At 37.2% G+C, this 25,937-nt stretch overlaps 1 protein-coding gene across 1 annotated transcript in view; it reads left to right on the plus strand.

The window, feature by feature from the left end:
* Positions 1-25,937, plus strand: part of ARHGAP15 (Rho GTPase activating protein 15) — a 607,959-nt gene that overhangs the window by 470,239 nt on the left and 111,783 nt on the right. Inside the window, exon 12 of the mRNA XM_014852163.3 lies at positions 8,961-9,095. Coding sequence (XP_014707649.2) covers positions 8,961-9,095 — 135 coding nt within the window. The remainder of the gene's footprint in view (positions 1-8,960; positions 9,096-25,937) is intronic.

The raw sequence follows: 25,937 nt of genomic DNA on the forward strand, positions 1-25,937 counted from the left end.
TGTTACGGTATGAAGTAGAAAATTTACTTAGCTACTCCCAGGAATCAATTAAACAGGGCAATTTAGGTTAAAGAAAAAGTTATCTTCAATAATTGCTAGAAATCTTCCCTTCATTTTCGTTATTTTTAATTGACAATTAACAGATGTCTTATCTAGGAATAAAATGGTTTCAACGAATGAGAGTAGCATTATCTTAATCTACAATTTTGTTTACCTTTTATTTCTATTTTCCTGTTGGAATATTTCCAGACGGACTTCTAAACTAGCAAAAAGCCCAGTCCATCTCCTGCTAACTGATACCGTTTCTAACCCGACGTACACAGACAATGTAGTAAAGGGAATAATAAAAGCCAGAAATTAAACTAGATCCTGGAAACATTTGCCAAAGTCTGGCTGACAAAAAAGATAACGTTCAAATAAATTTTCTGAAAATGTTATAACAAGCCTATGCTAGATCTTTTACATATAATTCTTGCACAAAATTAGGAGGAAGGGATAACAGATCTCATTAGCTAAGTGAGGAAACCAGCACACTAAGCAACCTCTATATACGTGCATATAGCTACAATAGATATGTTGTCTGTATGTGAGTATTTACAAGACTTAGTTGTGTTTATTTCCTAAGTATCATTATGAGATATATTTTGACCTGAACGTCTGCTTGATATTTACAAATGTAATATAACTTGGAGAGAACAAATAGTAATGGTGTTGAAATTTAGAACAGATACGAAGAAAACTTTCAAAAATGACTTTGTTGAAATTTAATCCTACGGATTCTCTACCCTTTGGAGTATGTAACATATGAAATCATCCATGGAATTCAAGCAAATTCAGAATCTATTTGGGGAAGACAGTCAAATAAAATGAACCATTGTGTATAGTGTCTGCAGAGTACAAAAAGCCTTTGACTGAATGGAAATAAGAGCAGTGTTGGAAGCTCTGAGTATGAAAAGAATTAAAGAAATATATATTGGTACCATGAAATATATCCTTTTTCTAAATTTATGATCCTTACAAATAAAGTCAATTCATTTTTGTTGGTGGTGTTGTTATACTGAACAGGGCTACCTCTTCTCAGCTGCCTAGACAAAAAAATCTAGAAGCCTGGAGAGAAGCATGATGTCAGTACGATCAGTTTTATAAGGTGGCATTATACACGGAGTTATGATGATGGGAAGATGTTTTATGTTATGCCATTATAAATTAAAAATGCACAAAGCAATGACACATTTGTTATACTTTCCATCTGTGGTGCTCACTTCACAAGTTTCAGTTGTACCTATTTATTATGTTATTATTTACATTCAAATGAAATCTGAGGAAAAATAAAAATAAGACGTTCTCATTTCTGCCTCAGTTCCTGTACTAGATATAGTAGAAAGCTGTTCCACATCCTTCAAAGAGAGTAACTAAAGATATTTCATATTAGTCTGTCATATTATTTGCATGCCTTGGAATTCTTAAGTGATTTCCAAAGAAATATACACAACATGAAGTAAGATAGAAAGCAAGCCAACATGGCCTGCCAAAATATCCCATTGGCTATTAAGAAATAAAAGCTTTTTTTTTTTTAAGTTTTAGTATCTTAAAGAGTTTCTGGTTGTTTCTTTGCTTCCTCCCTCTTTCCTACTTCAGGAAAGCCACACAAAACTGGGAGTTGTAGACCAGATGGCAGAACTGCTCATTCTGTACATAGGTCCAATCATATCCTCTTGTAGTGAAGTAACCATTTTTAAATGTAAGCTTCCTAACAATTTCCTGGAGGTTATTGTGATAAATTGTAAGGAGCAAGTCTCTTTGGTTTGGGAACACAAAGTTTCATACTTAAACCACTTCTTCCCGCTTTGATAGATACCACGACCACAGAGAGTTGATTTGACTTGCACTGAGTTTCTCCTGAGAACATTTTACATATTCCCTAGTATTTTGTGTCTTGAGCTACAGCAGTAACGAAATATTTCTACTCTAGAAGTAGTAGCTGGAAAAAAAATAAGTAAGAAAATGGCATGACTTTACTCTCTGTCTGGAGGCCACACTAGAAAGTATCTTCCCTATTTATAGAGCAAATCATTTGAAATAGATTGAGCCTGAATAGGCAAGCAATTATTCAACTAATTGAATTCCAACTTATATCCTTTCTCTGAATCTTGATAATTATTTTTATTCAACTGGAATTGCCTAAACTACTATCTCCGTTATCTGCCAGCTTTCATAAGTGTGGCATAGCCCATGTGTTGAGGAAATGTTCAGATATGATCCAGGAACATGACATCTCTCTCTGCCTCAAACCTTTGGGCATTGTATTAGTTTTCTAGGACCGCCATAACAAAGTATAACAGACTGGAGGCTTAAACAACAGAAATTTATTTCCTCACCGTTCTGGAGACCAGAAGTCTGGGATCCAGGTGTTCAAAGTTGCTTTCTTCTAAGGTCTCTCTCCTTGGCTTATAAATGGCCATCTTTTTCTCCTCTCTTCAAATGAACTTCCCTCTGTGTATGTCTGTGTCCTAATCTCCTCTTCTATAAGGACATCATCAACTTGGATTAGGGTCCACCCATATGATTCCAGCACAGACGATCAGAGTGAGGATTGTGAGATACCGTGATTCATCCAGACTTCTTCCCAGTGTCACACTCTTGCATGTAAAGTTTTTATTGATCTCGTATGACAAACAGCATCACACTGAGGTAAATTCTCTAAAGCAGCCAGGATGGTTGATGATGTTTGCTCCGTATTTCCATTGCCTTAATCCCTTATTTATTTTGCCTTTGGTGCCATTATTCACCTTTCATTTTACCTTAATTACTTATTTAAAAGCCCTATCTCCAAATGCAGTCACATTCTGAAGTACTAGGGGTTAAGACTTCAGCATATGAATGAGGGGGAGGTGTTGTTACATAATTCAGCCCACAAAAAGCATAATGCACAGTTTTAGGGTGATATACTTATTCTTTGAGTTTGTCCCTACATGTCCTCAAAGTCAATAGAATATTGTTCTAGGTGACAGAAATATGACATAAAAAGTCTAGAACTTAATCTATGTTCACTTGAGTAATGTTTCTGAGCACCCGGGGAAACCATCTCCTTTGAGGAATATAAAGCAGCCGTAACAACTGTAACTTTGAAAAGCACATAGTACAGTCCCTGGTATGTAGTCTTCGTTTAATCTCTGTTTGTTTAACAAAAACTAAGTAAACAAACAAATTAATTGGCCAGTTGGTCTAGTTTTCTAAGATAAGATCTTCACTGAAGTCTCCTATTATAACCGAGGTACTGTAAGAAAAAGCTTTAGCAACTGCAGCATAGAGAGACGCTGCCTTTGGCATAGAGTTTACATCATCGTGTGTGAGAATTTGAAACCTCTCTAATCCACCAGAAATTAGATTGAACTGTCACTTTTAGCAGCCAGCACGACAGGAAAGGTTGAGCTAGTTGAAAGATTCAACCAACTTCCTTTTGATCCACTCCTTTAAATGCTAAACTAAAAATCAGCTATAGCCTTATAGATAAACAGTATGTTTTATCCACTTTAATATCTAATCTTCCAATTTGATTTTATGGCCAAACGTATTATTATTTTTTAGATCGATAGTCCCTCTGACATCTCTTTCATTCATAATGTGACTTTGATGTACCCAGCAGGCCTTTCAGATAAGATTTCCAAATGGTGATCTGCGCTGGAAACAGATACCACATCCTTTATGAGCGTTTCACAATGTAATAGGTTCTTGTCGCTATATTAATGAAATCAGAGCTATTCTTTCCAGGTCCTGGGAAAGTTGGGGTGTCTTTCCCTCTTTTTTTTATTACAACAGTAAAATAAAAGTTGGAAAGAGGCTTTAAAAGTGCCATGGAAAAAATTACAAGGTATGATCTTGTTTTTCAACACACAAAGAATTTCGTCTCTGCTCTTGTGTTTCTACTGTATTCTGGATGGTTCAAGCCACATTTCAACCAATGCTGGGTTAATGCAGTTTGAGTTTAGTTAAAATCAGACTGGATATTGCAACCTCTAGCTACACCAATCTACTTAGCAATGAAGAACACTAGAGAAAAGCAGTAATCAAACTACCAGTGATATTTAAATAAGCCTTTTTCCTTGGTAATTACCATTGACCTCTGGTGGCTATCAAAGGTCTTTCTTTCATTTCTCCTGTTTAAGAAAGTTTGTTCCTAATGGCTATTGTTGATTTTTTTCAAATATAATTGTTCTTAGCTTGACACAGATAAGTTTTTACTTTAAAAAAATAAGTAAAATACATGAAAGACCCTTCAACAAAGGACATTTCAAGATGGCCTTGTTTGGATACAAGATTTAGATATATTTTTTGTGATCTCGTAAAAGTCACGTAATATTTGGATTCTGGAGCTCAACCTATCTTCAATTCTGTTTGAATGCTTTAAGCCAAAAGCCATGACCAAAATGAATTTAAGGTAGTGTAATTAGAGAGCCGGGAGAAGCCAGCACAGACGATCAGAGTGAGGATTGTGAGATACCGTGATTCATCCAGACTTCCTCCCAGCATCACACTCTTGCATGTAAAGTTTTTATTGATCTTGTATGACAAACAGCATCACACTGAGGTAAATCCTCTGAAGCAACCAGGATGGTTGATGATGTTTGCTCCGTATTTCCATTGCCTTAATCCCTTATTTATTTTGCCTTTGGCGCCATTATTCACCTTCCCCATCATAGTTGCGTCTTGCATGTGTTCGTTTCCTTGTGCTTTCCTAATGCTTTTCACATATGTTTTCTCATTTAATGCCAACAACTATCCTTCTATCTTCATTTCACAAATAAATAGATATGAGTGAATTAGTGGTAAATCCAGGCCTGGTGTTTTGTTTAATCTCCTTCCCACTAAATCATATTTCCTCCTCACACTATCAGGACATAACAATTTGCTCCATCTTCTGCCTCTTTTCTAATGCAGTTTCTTTTTATTCCAATTTGCTTTATATCTGTTTATATAAGAATCTGTGCCCTCTGTTAATGAGTAATTATGAAAGATCAGAGTCAGATTATAGGGGAAACCATAGCCTCAAGTAAGACATTTAGGGATAAAATGTTAAAGTCACTGTCTTTTAAGTAATGGTCAAGATAATACGACTTGCAATTACTCTTTGTCTACTTTTTCTCTTTCAGCTTCTGAAGCCAAGAATAAGTTTCAACATAATAGTTTTGAGGGAGGTGTTTACTGGCTCCTTATCCTGGATTCATCACTTTTCAGGCATGGAAAAGTTATTCAATCTACTCATGCCTCATTTTCCCCATCCCTATACAGTGATACTGCTCCACTGTACAGTGGAGATGATGATAACAATAGCATGGAATTTATTGTCTTATTGAAAAAATTACATTAGATAATGAGTGTAAAGTGCATAGCATAGTCCCTAGTATAGTGTAAGCACTAAATAATTCTTGGTTATCATTTTTGTTGTGAAGCATCCTAAATCGTGGTCATGTGAGTTTTGTTTTGTAAAAGGTTTTGATTTTGTCAAAAATAATTACCAACTCTCAGGGCTGGCCCCGTGGCTGAATGGTTAAGTTCAGGCGCTCAGCTTTGGTGGCTCAGGGTTTCGCCAGTTCGGATCCTGGGCATGGATGTGACACTGCTCATCAGGCCATGCTGAGGCAGCATCCCACATAGCACAACCAGAAGGACCTACAACTAGAATATACAACTTTGTACTGGGAGACTTTGGGGAGAAGAAGAAGAAAAATAATAGTAATAATTACCAACTTTTAAGTTCATATTAAACAAATCTCAGTAGGTATGTCTCTAGTTTTCCAGTTCTCTGCCTACCTAAGGTAAACTTCATAAATCAGTATTTATTGAGTAACTTATGTAGACTCTTACAGGCTCCATTGTAGTGGTTCTCAACTGCGGATAACTTTGCACTACCGGGAGGTATCCGGCAATATCTGGGGATATTTCTCATGATCACCACTGAGAAGTGCTACTGGCATCTAGTGGATTGAGTCCAAGGGTGTTACTAAACATCCTGGAATGCACAGGACAGCCCCCACAACAAAGAATTATCCAGCCCCAAATGTCAATAGTGCATCACTGTTAAGAAACTCTGCCCTATTGGAAAAGGGAGAAGCAAAGATATCATCACTGCCAATAGATTAGCTGGAAAATGCTGTCAAATAATAAAAATGTGTTTATAATGATACCTGTTAATACTGAGATAGGGTTATAGTCAGTTCATCTTGAGAACTGATTGGATTCACGAGAAGGCATATAAATAGGGATATAACTGGATGTTTAGTTAAATCAAAGTGGCCTTGAAAAAGATACCTTAACGTCCTCTGGTTTACAAGGGATCTTAACCTTGGTTGCTTATGAAAAAACTTAATATAAAAATTAGATATTATATTCCCAAACACTCTTTCCCACTACTTGCCATATTATTTAAGCTACTTGTTGGAGGGCTATAAATTGGTTTTTTTTCTTTAAATGAAGACTATATAGCTATCTATATCGGTAATACTAGTTTAAGTAACACAAGTTGATATTGATATTATATGGCATTTTGAGTGCGCATAATCAAATGGCATTATTGATTGGTAAATTTTATTTTTTATGTATATTGAAAAATTCCATTTTCACAATCACTTGAATTAATGATGTTTATGGGGAGGCAATTATTATCAATGGCATTTTCCTTTGGTTAAGCAATTATTTGTTCTTGTTGTTTTGGTCAAGATAAAAATTATTCTCTTTACCTGCTGAACACTTTCCTTTGGCAATCTCAAACCCATGCACCAAAATGGCATTTTGTATTGGACTTTTCTGATAAATTTTTGGTAGAGATAGTTGTGTGTGCCAGCATGTGTGTGTGTGTGTGTGTGTGTGTGTGTGTTTAGGTTTCCACTTAAAGTTCAGTGCCAAAGCTACAGTACTTATACATTTTCTAAATGTGTTTTAAGCAATAAGTTGTACAACATTTTTAGAACATGTGTTAAGCTATTTCTCTAAGAATGAAGCTCTTAACAAAACATAAGCACTCTGCATGAGATCTTAGCAGCAAAGTGCTTAAAAGATAAAGTAAGAATTGGTACCATGGGAAGAACACCAGCTGTAGAGCGCACAGGTCCATTATGAGAAGTATGGTAGTGGGTAGGGAGAAAATGATTTAATCAGGAGTAAAACCAATTTTATTATAAGGGCACGCAGGGGGTGTGGCACCATAGTGAGAGGGACATTTCAAAATATCTGACAGATTTCAACAATGTGAAAACCCTGTTCTTTAAAGTGACAGTAAACCCCATCAGGTCTCCCTTTTTGATGCTATTGTTAACAGTTGACTGTTTAAAGCTGGCCTGCTAAGATGCTGTCGGCCTATTTCAATAGTGTGTAGCCAAATAAAAGACTAATTGTTGAAATACAATCAATCAAAAATGATTGCAGGGCAGAAGGAAGGTCTCCTCTGCCGATTTTGTTGTGGATCGCGTTATTGTGTTATGATTGAGGTAGGAATGAAGACTGAAAGGGAAGGAGAAAATAGCCCATCTGAAATAAACAGATCCACCTTCGTTCCTTCTCTTTGCAAACATCCTATTGAGCAGGAACGTCACTGACTAGCCCTGGAAATAATAGTCCATTTAGAAAAAAAGATCCGATAAAGATTTCAGCTAATATTTTTAAAAGGACATGAACACTATTAGCAAAACAGCCCATGCAGAGATTCCCTACAGTGACAATTCTCAGCTTTTCTTACATTTTTGGTGCAAATTCTCCTCTGCATTCATAAAACTGACACCAAGGGGGCACGTGAATGTAAGCCCAGTACATCAGTAAAGAAACAAAATTCCAGTTGACCGAATACTTGCTAAGTTCTTGCCAGGATAGTAGTCTTTTCAGTTAACCCCCAGGTTGTCTAAAATGATTAGGTTTAGTTTTAATAAGCCCAGAATCCAAAATCTTTTCCGCATTGGATGTTTAGAGAGACAAATACTATGAATCCGCAGCAATGTTTTTGCCTCTTGCTTCCTTTGGTTGTATGTAAAGATGTCACTTTCAGACCCTATTACATCCACTTCTTGGGTGAGAATGAAGCCAAACTTTCACATCGAGGGTAAAAAGGAAGAAAATACTTGCCCATGTCTCTTTATGTCTTCTAAAAACTTCATTTTGGCATTTATTTTCCTTAATATTGAAATGTCTCAACTCCCTCAAGCTTCCCAAGCAAACATTTCTGTTGTTTCTAATAGGACTTGGTAAGCACTTGTGGTTTGTCTTTTGTGTGTTATCATTTTTGACAGCTTTGCATAGCCTACGTAGGCCAACAGGGGTCTGTCTAATATTGTTGCTGGGCGCATTTTCCTCGCTGAGATGAAAACTTAAAAAAAAGATAATTTTGAAGCAGTAGGAAGGAATTAATATCCTTTCTCACTCAGTATTCTATTCCTTTCTGACTATATATTCAGCAAAAAAGGGAAAAAAGTGTTAGCCATTATTCCCTTGTACATAGCAAGGCTAACACTTGTAAAGCAATAACTCATTTTCTATTGCCATGTTTAGCATATGTCTCCTGTTGGCTCAGCAAGGCCTTTAGGCCGGTCCCTTGAGCCGGCCATCGTTGGCAACTCTTAGCCCCTCGGCCTCAAAACCAAATAGCTTTGAATCATGTTGAGCTGTGATGCTAATTTTCATACTGATGCATTATGGGAATAAATGTATCTGACACACTGTGTCAATGGCACTGTCTCTTTGTGTCTCTTGTTTTTTTGTTAGCTGCATTCCTACAGATGGTATTCCATTGAAAATGTTCCCTTCCTACGGAAAAAGGGAAAAAAAAAAAAAAAAACATGCACAGCACCAAACCTCTAGGTGCAGAAGGCTGTTAACGGTTGCTGATGATAGTAGGCAAACATTAACATAATAATTAGTGTCTTGTAATTGTTTCATTAAAACCAGTTGTTCCATTTCTCCTCGTGTTTTCCCAGAAGAGAAGCTGAATTTGGACGACAGCCAGTGGGAGGACATCCACGTTGTCACCGGAGCACTGAAGATGTTTTTCCGGGAGCTGCCAGAGCCGCTCTTCCCTTACAGCTTCTTTGAGCGGTTTGTGGAAGCCATCAGTAAGTACCTCGCAGACAGGAGCGATTGGTGGACTAAGCCGCCAGCGCGGAATTACTAAGTAAATAATAATGACGAGAAGAGCAATCATGGAGGTAATAATATCCTCAATGCCCCACATCTTTCATTTTAGTTTTTGTGTTTTTCATGGCTTATTTTTATTTCTGCTCCTGCAATATTATCTGAGTTTTTTAAAAATTAAGGGAAAAAAATAAAGCTCCTTGTTAGGGTGGCCAATGTTCAACTAAGCTTCCTCAAATGAAAATAGCTTCTCATGGAATTTGCTTTAAAGGAGTCACCTTTGGCACCCCCATTCCCTACCATTATATTTTCAGAATTGCAAGCAGTTTGACTACAAAGGGATCTTGAAAAAAAAAATTAAGTGAATTAAAGAGATGTTAAATCATCAACTGAGGCATCGCCTTCTCTAGACTAGTTCACCCTTCGCCCAAGAGCACTAGTAAACATTTGCTACAATTTACTTATGAGCAGTGTGAATCTTAAATTAAGTAATGACAAATTTCTTCTGTTAAATTGGTGACTTTATGGGAGGTTGAGTTATATCACTTGCTAGGCAATAGTCATTGTACACTCCACAAAGCTTCCTCTTTTATTATTTTCTCATTCATCAAACACACTTAAGTAAAAATGAATGAATGAATGTAAATCTTTCCAAGTGCAAGAAAACTTCTACTATTGATTCTTAGAAAAGCAACTACTAGTGCATCTCTAAATTTAATCTCTTAGAGTATACGTACTATCATAGTGACAGCTTGGAAAAAGTGTCCTGGCAAGCAAGCTGTTTCAGGGAGGAAAAAGAAAGAAAGAAGAAAGAAAGGTAAAATTAAAAAGCTTGCAAGCCTGGCAGGAGCTTAATTAAAGTCCAAACAAGAAAAATCTCCAAGAAAAAAAATGTTCTACTTAGGAGGTCTGATCTTGGCTGGCTGTGTGTGCAGTGTTCCTATCGGTGGGAGTGGGGATGTGGGAAGCCCGTGTTGCAGGGCAGCCCCTCGATATGCCCTTTTATTCTGTTTTTCATTCCACAAAAGTCATCATACTTGTTTAAAGCTGTGGCAAAATGATATCAAGAGGAATGAAATAGAGTTTATCTTCCCAAGGTCTTTCTCTTGTTCCTGCTCACCACTTCAGATTTTGTTGTTGCTGTTGTCCAGTGTACTAACACTGTTCTAACTATGGATTTTTTTGGTGAGACTGGAGCTCTTATCCCCTGCCATGACTTTCCATTTCATAAGCCCTCTGCTTCTCAAGAAGAACAGGATTTTATAGCTCCTGGGCTCTCTTAACTTGTTTTAAAAAAGGAGGAATCAAAACAAAATACACAAGCGTGTATTTCCATAACAGCTTATTCTGATATTTTGTCTTGGAAGGTGCAAGCATGGAAGTTCATTCACAGTGCTAGGATAGTGCTCTGGAAGGAAAGTGGGGACAGTTGTATTTTGGTACCTATCTCTGATTATGTAGATTTAAAGAAGTCATACAAATTTCACATCGTGGTCTCCATACTTTTGAGTGAAGATTATCTTACTTAGAAACATACTTGTACATGTGCTGATTTAAGAGCTGTGAATAGGATCCCCATCATTTAAGCTTCCCTTAGCTCACCTGATTCTGAAGGTATTAGGCAAGCCATTCCCTTAGCTTAAGAGATTCGAGAAGTAGGCCTTCAGAACCCGTGTGAGGATGTGTCCTTTAAATTTCCATAATGTATAGGACCATCTATATACTACCGTCGGACGCAGGTCCAAACTGGACAGAATTTCAGAAACACTGGCATGGTCAGACTGAACAAGGCAGAGTTGAAGTGGGGAGCATGCTATTGTGTCTGATGGCTATTGCAACAGTTTTTGCCAACACCTATTAAATGGATTATGGTGACAATAAACGAGATAGTGCTTAAGAAAGTCCTTTAAAAATGTAAGATAAGTGCTAATAGTGTTTCTCCAGATGAGCTTGGTTTGAGAAAACAATCTGGAAGTGAAGAGACAGGAGAGTTTTCCTTCATCGTTCAAGGCAAAGAGAATCAATCTCAGCAGCCTTGCCTTGCCTAACTTATATTAGGACTTCTCATTTTTACATATAAAACGGAGGGACTAACCAACAGGGTAATATGGCTGAGAAATATGCTATGATCCTGGACAAAGACGTATGTTTACTAGCTTATCTATTTTTGACATAACCTTGAAGTTAGTTCTTGTGTTCTAAACTCAGCTCAATGTTGTAGTTCATATTTAAATATCCTTAAGAAATGGGAAGAAGGCCGCCTAGTTCCTTGGCAATGGTAAAACCACACCAGAGGAGGTACTTTTACCCCGTTGTGTATCAACTGAGTAAAAAAGTCTTTCAAAACTATAAAGACATTCATATCCAGTCCCAGAGGGGTGCTGAGCTCTCTCATAGCTCTCACCGCCTCTTGCAAAATCTACACAGTGAAAAGTTAAACGGACTTGCCCATGAATTCTTGACTTTTTATGTAAGGAATAAACCAGGAAACAACCAGGTAAAGTAAATTCACAGGGGAGATGGCCGTATACGCCGGCTCTGAGCTTTGGCCATCTTCGCCCTTCACTTCTGTGCTCTGTACTATGAGAAGGTTGACTCTAGCCAGCTGCGTTTCTCAGGTGCTCTTGAAGGCTAGCTTCCTGCAGTAGAAGCCACTAGCAGTAGGTAGCAGAGGAAAGCTGAAGGAACAGGCCAGCCAGTTCATTTGTTTATCCTCCACCCCTTCTCCCCTGATAGCTCATCTGCCTCAGGTAGAGAAGGTACCTGAGGATCCGTCTCCTCCATGGCTTAAACTTTGGCTGAACAGACTCACTGGCTCCAGCTTCCATCTGGTGATGTGGTCCTTCCACCTTTTACCCCTCCAACCTGGTAGTATCTTCCTGCGGTGGCTAGTTTCTTGGTTACTTCACGCTTTCTTATTTGGCTCTCAGCTTCTTCATCAGATGGGTAATCAGTTCCCTGCATCAAAATAATTCCCTCTGCTGGTGTAAATACTTGAACTGGTTTCTGTTCTTTGCTAGACACAGCAAAACATCATGTCAGTCAATGTCACGGTTCTTGTAGCTGTAATATTATTTCTCTTTTCTCTTTCACTACCCCCAACCCAGTTTGTAAGGCTCACCATTTTTATTTGGCCCCAGATTGAGAGATCTGGTGCCCTCCCATGACGGAATTAAAAGGTGAACAGACCAAAACGAATTTTACATCCAACTGGAATGTTTTGCCTCTGAGGAGGAAATGTTATTTCATGTACAAGCAATTAATGACCACTTGTACTATTTGAATTACTGTTAATTCTCATTATATGTTTGAAAGTCATCATTACATATTCCAAGAAAAGAGAACAGAAGGCATTTACTTTTTAAAATAGTTTCTTTTTGGACCAAACACAAACATTAATATGATAAGAACTTGCAATTGCCATAGTGATCTCCCATCTGATAACACTCATTGGGGTAACAGAAACACCAGAGATTGTTTTATACTTCAGAATCCAGTGTTTTATATTTCAGAATCCAAGTAATGCAGCTATTGATCTGCAATTCTACCCTTGAGGTCAATGCAACTGGGTCACCTGCAGGTTATTTCATGGGGATTTAACCCACTGACTACGAGGACTTAATTCCCTGGAAATGACTTGTGCTGAAGGCATTATTAGTACTGTAAGTGTGAACTCGGTACAAAAACACAGTATAGAGTTTTATGATAGGTGATGCAATCTTGTGGCTAAAGGCCTGCAGGGGATCTGGACATTTCCTGTATATCTAAAGCCTAGGAAATATACTAAGTTTATCTCTATTCCCATCTTTTTCATTCTGGTAACTCTACAGATCCAAAGAAAAGAGACAACAAGCAGTATCTTTTCAGTTTTAATATCTGCATTTTTTTAAAATCCCTGGGAAAGGGAAAGAGAAGAGAAAAACTCATCGACATTTTTTTACAGTGATCTCATTTGATCCTCAAAACAACAAAGCAGGAGACATTGGAGAAGTGGAAAGATCATGAGGAAAATAATTTTTAGCTCATAAAGTTATTATGACAATTAACTAAGATAACATTTTCTTTATACTAGGTGCTCAATAAATGATTTGAAAGAAATTAATTTTTCAAGGAAGTAAGGCAAGGAGCAAAATACCTCCCAAGTTCACATAGCTCAAAAGATTAGACTTAGCATTCAACTCCAGACTCTAAAACATAAATACTTTCCGTCATTCTTCATTGCCTTTCTGGGACTGTTTATCTAAAAGAAATCTTGCTCAAAGAATAACTAACAAGCTGTTGCCAAATATATGTCTGTTAACATCAACCTACATACATATCCTATGTTATCCTATATAAGAGCACCACCACTTCTATCTTTTTTTAACCAAGGTTAGAATTAAATTCAATGATCAGAAATTTAGTATTGGAGTTTTACGTTAGAAATAAGGTCGAACTTTCTAAAAGTGAGCCTTGTTTCAATATTTACTACTAGATATTAAAAGCATTAATGCTTTAAATGTTGTCCTCTATGAGAATATTTTAAACCTCCACTATATAATTATTATAACCAATTGCTCATCCATCCCCTTTTGAAACCCATTTAGATATACCTAACATTATTTTCCTATTTCATAGGAGTACCTATCTCAAGATTAAGTGTTATTGGTATTCTTTTTTATAGTTTTTCACTTGTATCAAATTACAACATGCAACAAACCAAATTTTACAGAAGAGTTTATGAGGGAAAATGATAGATTGGGCTGCATCACTTCGCATCTCCAGGCCTACTCATGAAAGGAAGCCTCGTGTAATTATTTCAATTTTCATCTCTTCTAGTGGTTACTTTGTAACTCTGGATGGTATCTGTACTTGATTTATCAACTATCTATAATGCCTAATATAAAATATTAATTTATTCTACTCCACTTCCTCCAATATTTGATACTCACATTGTTATATCTGGATGTTAACTAATACACGCAAACTCCTGTTTCTTGTTTCATAAACATTCAACAGTGTCTTCTAACTTCCCTTTGTAAGGTGAATCTATTTTCCTCTCCATCCTCTCTTCTCATTTTTCATAATCATGGGTCATTCACTCCTTTAAATTTTAATGGTTGTTCTAAGTCTTCAGTTGTTTGTCCAATTAGAAAACCAATAAATAGCATTTATATTTGTATTCTTATGAGTCTGTAAGTATTGTTCACTGCTTGTCCAAGTGGTTTCACAAAGATTCCTTCTTTCGAGTTCACTGTCACAATCTCTACACTTCTCAAAGAATAGTCCTCACCAGGTCAAATAGAATCTGTTTTATTGCACCCCAAAAATTGCTTAAACTCTTGGCCACATTTGGTTCCCTTTGTAGTTGGGTCATGATATTCTTGTGTATATTTTTAACGTATTTTTTCCTGGAATTTGTAATTGCTTTTCTTTTTCCTTACTTTTTTTCTTTTATAATGTGCTTATTCTTTTCTGACACTTTTGTACAGAATCCCATTTTTTCAAGATGCTTCCTTTCTAGAGCCTTCTATCTTTCTAATTCATATTGGAATGGTTGCTTCCAGGACTGCTTCAGGATGCTCAGCCAGGGATTTCTTTCTGCCTTTTGAGTTCAAGCCTCTGTTTCCTGGAGGACGTGTATATTTCCTCTTGCTCCCATAACAAATTACCTCAAACTCAGCGGCCTAAAATAACAGTGATTTATTATCTTGCAGTTCTCTGGGCCCAAACTCTGACACATGGTATCACTGGGCTGTAATCAGTGTCGGGAGGGCTGCATGCCTTTCTGCGGGCTCTAGAGGAGAATCTCCTTCCTTGCCTTATCCAGTTTCTGCAGAGGCTGCCTGCATGCCTTAGCTGGAGGGTCTTTCTTCCACCTTCACAGGCAGCAATCATATGACATCACATCACTCAGACCTCTCCCATAGTCATGCCTGCCTCGGACTCTTTTCTGCCTCCATCTTCCACTTTTGAGGGCCCTTGAGATTACATCGGGCCCACCCAGGTAATCCAGAGTACTTCCCCATCTGAAAGTCCTTAACTTAATCACATCTACAAAATCTCTTTTGCCATGTAAGGTAACATATTCACAAGCTCTGGGAATTAAGGTGTGGACATCTGTGGAAAGCCATTTTTCTGCCTACTGCATGTTTTTCCCTCTCTAAGTTTTTACAGGTAGCACCTGCCCCACCTCCATGTCACAAATGCTCTTAATCCATCAGTTTTCATTTGCCTTTTCTCAAATCCAGAGAATCATCAGAGTTGAGACAACAGTAAAATTATAGATTGATTAGTAGATGAGAGGGAGGTAAAGAGAAATGACCTCATGCATTTACCTACAAGATGTGTTATCTATTATTTGTAACTCAAGCCTGGACCAAAGACTGTTTATTCGAGGACTATCTGGTGGTTTTATTTTGGTCCCCTTCTTCACTTCAGCTTTTTGGTGCTCATATTAGAGCATGGGAGTTTGTGTTCGTTAATTTGTTATATCTTAAGTTTCTGAACTTGCCTTTTGTGTACAAAAATAATTACTTTTCCTCCCACATCTGAGCAATGTTCTATATATTTTCCATTATGGAATGCAATCAATGCTAACTCCTTGATCAAAACAACCTATGGTTCCAATATCACTTCCTTTATCATCTTTTCCAGTTTCTCTTAAGTAAATAATATGTATATAATGTTTATTGAATATATGGTGTTTGCTATATATCTCATGTTGGTTTTATATATGCGTATATACATATATATGTATGTATGTATATGACACAGAGATTAGGTAAGCCAATGACAAGCTGAGACAGCAATGATGTTGCATACAAGTCTTCAATTTAAAGGCTGTATCACACGTGCATTTGAAGACAATATATTTTTTAATTCTCAGTTTTTGTAAACACTGATTAATTAAGCAGTAAAACAAATTGTGAGAAATAATATCCATAAGATTGAGTACCATCAAAATACAGGCTACTATTCACCACAGGTAGAGCATACGCCACGCCTAGTCCTTAAATACAACTCATACTCCTATATATCTGCCAGTCATACGATCCTCATATAAAAATGATTTAAATTAAAGACATTGCCCTGTGGCAAAAAGTATCTATTGCATGTCCTAATGGTTTTTTCTGTGGCCATCATGCCATTTACCTTTAAAGTATACTTTCAATAAGTAATTGGGAAAAAAACCAGTCAAGTATATTTGCAAATATTTTCTTTACTCTTGACTTTATCTTGCCCTTTGGTCAAACTATTTCTGATGCATCATCAACTCCATGATGACACTCTTTGGGAGAAAAGAAACAGAGCTTGCAAAGCACTTGACTACAAACAGTTGCTAAACATGAAAGCATGATAGTGACAAATTGCCTCAAAACTAAAGAAAGTAAAAAGCAGGGTTTAAAGGGTCACCAGAAGGAAACTACAAATTTAAAAATAATGTAGTATAAAAATATCCTCTGCAGCACCATTTCAAGGAAATCTGAAATTAAAATAAAGGTCGATTTTACAAATACTCCCCTTCTACTAAAGTTTCCACTGCAAGCTAAGTCTCACAGACCTGGCAGGGTTTTTTTGTTGTGGTTGCTTTTTAATCAGTGTGTGTGTGTGTGTGTGTGTGTGTATTTTAGCAAACTAGAAATTTTATGGCTGATGCCTAGCCTGTCTCTTAACTCATTCTAATTATATTCATAATTAAATTGTAAAAAAAATAGTTGACTAGAGCCAAATGGCTTGCACAGGTGTCTTTTTGTAGGAATGGTTTAGTGCTAGATAATAAACAACTGGACCTCCATGTACTTAATTTGGCTTAATGAAAAGTCCTTTATAAGTAAAACTAGAAGGTGATTCAGAACTAAAATTGGGCCTTGACTCTGGAATTAATTGAGTGGTAAGACATCAGCTCCATTAGAAAATGTGAAGCTTGTCTTTTTCCTTTTCCTTAAAACTTTTCTTTCACTTGCACTCTTTTCTTCCGTATCCTTAAGAGGTCACTTTTCAAAGCAATAAACTCTTCAAGTTGATCAGTCAGCCAGTTAGCCTTCATGAGTCAGCTTCCTGAACATTCCTGCTCCCACTGAATAGATGTGCTTTTTAAAAATATATAACAAAATGCAGAATTTGTCCTCCATACCTCAGTGGAAAACAGTTATCTTGACCCATTCCTCTAATGGTAGATTTAAGTGACTGGTTTTCATTGCCTATTATCAGGTTCACTGCATCAATAGATCCTAATGAAACTGAGGGTTTGTGGCCTTGCATTTTACACTGAGGCTGCCTCATTTCACATTCTTGGGTTGACCCTGGCACCACATTACGATCACCACTGAGGAGCCTTCCAAAAAATTTTCTGCCCACCCTCTCCCAACACTGATTCTGGCCACATCTCCAGGAGACTGGCCTCTCCTAAATCCCCAGTAAGTTTTCCTCTCTCACTCAATCCAGTGTGGTTCTAGTTATAGAGTAGACTAAATGATGAGACTGGTTTGCCATTTTGTTTTGAGGAAAAGCCAAATTCTTTGCAAGGTCTTCAAAGCACTGAATGATCTGGTGGTCCACAAGTTCTCTTGTCTTGCTTATTGCATTCAAACCCCTTGGTCTTCTGGCTCTTTGAATACTCCAGGTTCATTGAGGGTCTTCGACTGCCCAATCTCTCTACCAGTGGCACATCCCCAGATTGCCACTCACATGTTAACTTCTCAGTGAAGTCTACTCTCATTAGCTAAACTAAAATTTCTACCTGCACAGCACACCACCACCTCCATTCAAATCCTGACTCCACTATTTACTACCTGTAAGACTTTGAGCAAGTTCTTAACCTCTCTATACTTCAATTTCAACATCTATAAAATGGATGTAAAAAGAGTATCTTCCCCATGGGGATTTAAATGAAATACTAATCATGACAAATACCAATCATGACACTTATTTACAGATTTTCTGAGATATAGTATTCAGTAAATATTAGCTAGGATTTTAAATTGGAGTACAACCAGAATTTAGACCACACTCTCAGATGACCTTTCTGTCCATTCCCACAAGTTTTTGCATTCCTCCAGTAAAGGTGTCTTAAGTGACACATATGGCCATCTTTATTCTGCTTTAATATTTGTTTCTAGGATTCCAAACAGCACCAAATATGTTTAAGATAACATTACAGAATATTCTCTTACTTCACAATCCGGGGACTCCCACATACTTTCTTTATCTGATGAGAGCAATCAGGCAGGAAAAAGAAATAAAAGGAATCCAAATAGGCATTGAAGAAGTGAAACTCTTGCTGTTTGCAGATGACATGATACTATATATAGAAAACCTCAAAAAATCCATTGGAAAACTATTAGAAATAATCAACAACTGCAGCAAAGTTTCAGGGTATAAAATCAACTTACATAAATCAATAGCATTTCTATATTCTAATAACTAACTAACAGAAAGAGAACTCAAGAACACAATCCCATTCACAATCGCAACAAAAAAAACAAAATATCTTGTAATAAATTTAACCAAGGAAGTGAAAGATCTACACAATGAAAACTACAAGACTTTCCTGACAGAAATCAATGATGACATAAAGAGATGGAAAGACATTCCATGCACATGGATTGGAAGAATAAACATAGTTACAATGTCCATACTACCTAAAGCAATCTACAGATTCAACGCAATCCCAATCAGAATCCCAGTGACGTTCTTTACAGAAATAGAACAAAGAATCTTTCTTTACCTGATACATTTCTCCTTTGCTGTGCCGGACAATTCCAGTCCCAACCCCTCTTGATTAGTCCAAAGTCTATCACTATATTATAGAGCATACATCTTAATAATAACCCAGAGGCTAACCATTTTCTCCAACTTGATACTACCTACCTTGCTTCTATTAAATATTGGTAAATCTATAACATTCACAGTGGCACCAGAAGACACAACTTCAAGGTAACGCTTTCTCCCAGTTGGAAAATTAACTGTCTTCTCCCAGTTGGGAAATTCGGTTCCTTGTTGATTGCGAACCCTGTGTTTCAGCTTGTGAAGGTCACAGACTCATCAGTAGGTGAGAAGTTTAGGGTGTGGCAGGGGAGGCTATACACCAGCCTGTGCAAATATTTGTAACACTATAAATCTTTCCCACAGATAAAAACATTAAAAGAGTTATCAACTAAACTGTGTTCAACAAGAAGTCATGCCTCCTCACATAGACACAGGGGCACACACACGCACACACTCATTCTCCAAACCTGAAATGTTTCATTTTTCTTTTCAGCTCTCACAACTTATGATATTCTAGCTTTAAGAAGGTAGACTTATTCATTTTTTTGCACTTATCTCAAGAGAACTTTCGTATTAACCTCTCTTGAGCTATTCTTGAAATCTGATATGGAATAACTAATCCCTTACCCTGTTTTCTCTTTCTTGCTCATCCTCTGTCACCTGCTCTCATTTGCTCAAGCACCTGTCGTTCCTCTAGTTCTCCACTTATCTGTTGATAAAAGAATTTTCTTCAAATAGTTTCTGGGACTATCATGGGCTCCGTGACTTGTGGCGTTTCTTCATTTGGCTCACTCCTTATTGTTTTGGAGAGTTAAACTTTAGGTGTGATGTCTGCTGGAGTACTAAACATTTCCTGGGGGAATTCTGCTCATGTTGGAACAGTAGAATATCCTGGCTGAGAACTGCCATGTGGTTTGGAGAATGGAATTTTTCCCTAAGGATTGACTCATACATTTTCTACCTACATTTGGGAAACAGAAGCGTGGAAAATGAATACACTTTTACAGAAAACAAGTAGCAGGGCTGGTTTTAAGAGTAAAAGTAATATGATCGGAAGAATGAAAGCAAACGTATATTTTTGAAAAGTCCATAAACCATAAAATCAAGTTATATTGGATAATTATGAGTGTCCTCCTTTCATTGACTTATTTATAGTTTTTCATTTAAATGTGCAGTTCCCCCTCCCCTTTGATTTCATGCAACACCTTTACTTTTCAGAAAATTAAAATTCTAAAAGGTTAAGTGCCTAAGGCCCTGAGTCCACGATTACTGTCTAACCAATCAGCTCTTGGCCCTTTTCTCTTTTTCTTCTCACTTTGACCATCCAGCAGGTAAAAGGTCGTCTCTTTCAGATCTCAAGCCCATTCCTCTGCCAAGTAACGGCTGACAGACCTAATTAGTGCCATCTGTCGTGCTAGTTGCAGGTTAGTACTTTCTTACCAACAGACAAAATCGACGATCTTTTGAGCTCCTCCTCCAAGCCCCTAACTCTAAACACAATGGTAAGAATGTTCTTTGATACCTCTTTTGTATATTATTCTCTGAATAGCTTATTGGCACCTAAGAAGGAACTGTTACCTCATTGAAATATTTTTCAGAAATTTCTATTCCTTTGTGCTCTGTTATCAAAATGTTTTAGGAAAAATATGGAAACGATCCTGAGCAAATATTAGACACAGAAATGCCTCAGAACCCCCTGTCTATGCTGCTGGGATCTATAATGATCAGGGCTTCTGCGAGCAGGTCCCCTGAATGAATATGGAGCAGTGTTAGCCAAACAGAAGACCCAGAGCTCCCCACAAAGGGCAAGACAGACCAGCTAGAACATAACTGGAAGAATCATTTTGGTCAATGTCAGAATCCAAATAGCATCTTCTCTAACAGTCTCTTACTATTTGAAAATACTAAAAACGTAAGCTCCAACCCCTGTTCCGTGTTCTCCTTTCTTTCTCTGTTCTTTCAATAATTCTCATGAATCAAGGCTTCCAGACTCTTCATCACTAAGATCACACTCCTCCAGTGTGCCTCTCTAAAGTTGGGAAATTGTCTTACTCAGCTTGGGCTGCCATAACATCATTGACTGGCTTAAATAACAAACATCTATTTTTAATCATTCTGGGGGCTACAAGTCTGAGATCAGGGCGCCAGCATGGTTGGGTTCTGGTGAGAACTCTCTCTTCCTGGCTTGCACATGGCCACCTTCTCACTCTGTCCTCTCGTGGTGGAGAGAGAGCAAGCTCTGATCTCTTCCTCTTCTTATAAGGACACACTCATCCCGTCATGGGGCCCCACCCTCATGACCTCATCTAAACCTAGTTATCATCCGAAGGCCCCACCTCTAAATACCTTCGTCACACTGAGGGGTTCAAGCTTCAACACGTGAATTTGGAGGGTAGAAAAGCATTCAGTCCATAACAGAAATCGTACTTCAATGGAATGTTTTAAGTGTACGACTTCATCAGTGCAGGATAAAATTTCCTCCCTTATTCTGGCAATATCTTTCTATCATTTCACCACCAGATTTAATTAGCTTTTTATTAATAATATTTAATTATATTATTGAGGTCTGAAATTGAATTTATAATCCCAGGTGTCACTTTTACCCATTTCTTTCTCATGTGAAGTTTGTGCATTTTTAAACCTAGATGCTAAATATGCCTTCAACCCTATATAAGTGTGTTCTCTTTCTTAGTATCCCAAGCTGCCTATATAAGTGTGTTCTCTTTCTTAGTATCCCAAGCTGTCAAGACAATAACACCAGCAGAGGAGTTTCGCTTTAAGTTTTAAATTTTCTGTATTCACAAGACTTATCTCACCTGAGTCACATAACACCTGGAACTGGAACCAAAACCCAAGTTTTTACCTATAAATGCTTCAGTCTCATCATGCAACCTTCCTCTCAGCATTATGACATTTGCAATTTGAACAATGTGTCTTCCACGCCCACAACCAGGACCTCAAATACATTTCAAGACCATAGTACAGACCAGAAGGTCATTTGGAACAATGCAACAATTAGAGATAGCAATTTACAACATTTTGGGAAGAACTTCATATACTATGCCAGTAAGAATTGTAGAAAGGGGCATTCCACATTTACCAAGTGGAATTCTTTCAACTTTTGAACAATTTTTTAATTAATTTGATTCATAAATACTTTAGACTAATAGAGTACGTTAAGATATAAGTAAACTCTAGAACTGTCCATATAATCGCCCTTCCAATTTATGGTATACTTACCATATTTTCACTTGCATAAGGCCCAGTGCTGTAAGTACATTTTGCCATCTAAGTTAATATTTGTAAGACCCCTTTGTGGTAGATGCTATTATTCACATTATGTCAATTTAGGAAACTAAGGCTCATAGAAATTAAATAGCTTACCTAAGGCCTACCAGCTGGGAAGTTGCAAATCTGAAATTTGAACCCAGAACTGGAAGACTCCAAAGCTATTACTTTTCACCATGAAACCATCACTCTTGCCTAATTTGGGCAAAGTGATAACAAGTATCTACTTAGAAATGAGACAATTAGTAGATTTAGATGTGGTTCAGATAAAGACTCTATCTCGTCAAGAACTACGAGAGGAAACTAGAACATGAATCAGTTTCTCTGCTCATACACACGGTCTCAAAACCTCATTAGTTATTTTAAAAAAGGCTTCTGTCTTCACTGTTCAGTTTAAAATGAATTCAATAAAATGTTTGATTGCTTCCTGTATCCAAGGCAACATTACAGGTACTCATTCTCGTGCTTGGGTCACTAGGAAAACTTTTAAAAATAAAATGAAGCACTGATGAAATTCAAACACACCTAGCAGATGGAGAAAGAAATGCTTAAAGTATATGTAGAAACAAGACACTATGTGCTTATTACGTTTTCCAGCAAGTGAATTAAGAAATAACATTGTGAAATTTCTTACAACTTTCATCATATGTGTTATTTAATTGAAAGGTGGGACTACAGCAAAGCATGCTTTGCCTCTCATGTCATGTGCTAGAAACATATTTTCGTGGAGTCTATAAAATAAATTCATTATTTGAATCCATCATATTCATAAAAAAAGCCCAACTATAGTTAAAACTCACACTTGATGATATCCCTCTTTTTAAAACATGTTTAACATCTTTGTTGAAACAGAGCAAACATACAGGAAAGTACACAGATCGTGAGAGTATTATTTAATTGGGAAGGTTTTTTTAATAAAACTGGGTTTCCAGGCTTGTATGTTTGTGCCCCTGTTCTCTGATGATTAAGTGTAAATTATCTCTATTGAATTTTAAGTACAAAACTGAATATAAGGTGTCTCGTGTCTAGGTACAGAACAATACAATATTGTTTCCCATGCCTTAATCTGACCTAAGCATCTCTGGGGTAGGAGCTATGTCTTACTCATCTTTGTAGCTCGAGCGCTAGGTGAATACAAAAACAATGTGTTTTGTGGTGGTTGTTTCATATAATTCCTCCTCTAACAATGCGTAGTAATGAGCAGCAATGGACTGCTGAAGTGGGGGAGTGAGTAGGTGAATAAGAGAGGTGAAAACCATGCTTAATTTAACCCATTTTCCTGACAGAAAATTTAAGAGTTAACTGCTAACATCACCCCAAATGTTATCCATCTTATAAACTCTGTTATACAGCTACCTTCAGAGAAATATGCCAACTCTAGTCTTCATATTTTCTACGTCAAAGTATATTACTATCTAATTTACAGAGATTTCCTCTTGTTGGTTAAAGAGTTTATGACAGGAAGGGAAAAGTTAAATGAGCAAATAAAGTGTTCTGATCGGGCTAGTGAACTTTCGCAGTCTTCAAAGGGTTACCTGAACTCCTACTAATATAACTTGCCAGACTTAAATGCAGAGCAATGGTGGAGAGAACAGTGAAACTGTACTATAAAAATAAATTACTGTCATGAATATTAAGCAACAAGAATATAATAAACATGACTGTTTGCATGATTCTGATTTATTGGTACTGATATGCGTATAAATTACGACACTAAGTGTTTATTCTAGTTGTTTCATAATATGGGCCAAACAAAGCTGGGTGGACACTTCCCGCAGACCTTTCCATCTGCCACCAAATTCCTATTTCACTGCTCCTGTTGCTGTGTTTCTTATGCCTGTGGCATCAGGACGATGCGTGAGCAGCCATTCCCTTTAGTTTGCTTTGCAGATTGAAGTAGATTGCCTTTCGAGGATCTAGCATTACAACTACCATCATGAAGTTTCCATTCTCTCACAGTGGAACAACTCCAGCTGCAAAGTATCCCAGAGGCCGTTCCTACTTGCTCTGTTAAACAGTGCTCACTTTTGACACGAGAGCGTTCATTACTATATTTATGAACCTCTTGGCTCTAGATTTGGGATTTCCCAATGCTAAGCAGCACTGCATTTTGCGTACTTGCTTAGCAGTGGGTGTTCTGGATCACTAGCTCTGAGAGGTAAAAGACCAAAAGAGAAAGAGAGAGAGAAAAGCATTGTGTGTGTCCACGTAAAATCTGGAGGGACTGCAACTGCCATAACTCCACTAGGAGCGCAATGCGGGGCTCGCTGATATTCACAAGTAGAAGTTATTAAGATTTGCCATCAGTTTTAATTGACACTATTTGGAACCAGATATTTGTTAAACAGATGGTCAGAATAAGGTATCGCACAAGAAAATTGCATTCTCCTGCCTCAGGTTTTTAGCTTTTATGTTCCATCTCATCAAAGTTTACTTCAGGAGATTAATTATCTTAGAGTTTTCTTTTCCCTAACATTGGTGTCAACCTAGAAGGAAGATAGCCAAAAATTTAATAATCTTAACAAATGATACAATTTCCCTGTAGTAAAATATGCTATATGGGTATCAGTTGGTGATACCTGCAAAGAACTGCTGATGATATAAACACTCGGCTATAGATTAAATGCTAGCTAAAGTTCATGATAAGGCAGGAATTGTTGGGTACTTAGAATTGGAACTCTTACAACATTCTTGAGGACATTTTAGCTGTAGACATCAAAAGGCTTAAAGATGTGCATAGCTTTGTATTGGCTATTACATATCTAAACATTTACGTTAGGGAATTTCCAGAGATATGCACATGAATATGTACAAACTTGCTTCTGAAAATGTTATTTATAATAGTGAAAAATGTAAAAGTAACATATATGTCCAAACTTAGGAAAGGTTAAATTATGGTGCATTTACATAATGAAATATTATACAGTTGTTAAATTGTGTTCTAGAAAACATTACTTCGCAATGTAAAATTTCAATAAATATTAGAAAGCATAAGCATGTACAGTATGAACCTTTTTAAAAATATGTCTATAAATATTTATGACTGAAAATATTTACTTCAAAATATTATCAAAGTTTGTCTCTGAATGACTATACAAACTATGATTTTTTAATTCTCTTTTTTTTGCTTTTCTATGTTCTGCAAGTTTCCATACCAAGAATAACTAGATTTGTAATGATTAAAAAAACTAAAAATAAAACGTATAAAATGAGGGCGAGTTAACAATGTTGTAGGAGATCTCAGAATCAGTTACTCTTTTTTTGTTGTTTTTTTTTTTTGAGGAAGATTAGCCCTGAGCTAACTACTGCCAATCCTCCTCTTTTCGCTGAGGAAGCCTGGCCCTGAGCTAACATCCATGCCCATCTTCCTCTACTTTATATGTGGGACGCCTACCACAGCATGGTGTGCCAAGCAGTGCCATGTCCGCACCCGGGATCTGGGCCAGTGAACCCCGGGCCGCCGAGAAGCAGAACATGCGAACTTAACTGCTGTGCCACCGGGCTGGCCCCAGAATCAGTTACTCTAAAGGGCTCCCAAATGTGATTTTGGCCCAAATCACCTTCATAGAAATAGGTTCCTGGACCTACTCTGATTTTGATTCAAGGTGCTCAGGGTGAAGTTGAGAAATTTGTGCTAAAAAACAATGAGCAAATCCTCAGGTGATTCTCATGTACGATCAGATTTGGGAACCATTGATGTTGGTCCTTTCTTCTTGATAAAGCCAAAAAGGAGGAGAGCAACTCTTCCTTCTCATGCTGTTAATATCACAGCGTCTTACTGAAAG

This window comes from Equus asinus, chromosome 4 (assembly GCF_041296235.1).
Source record: "Equus asinus isolate D_3611 breed Donkey chromosome 4, EquAss-T2T_v2, whole genome shotgun sequence".
In the NCBI taxonomy this organism is placed as follows: Eukaryota; Metazoa; Chordata; class Mammalia; order Perissodactyla; family Equidae; genus Equus; species Equus asinus.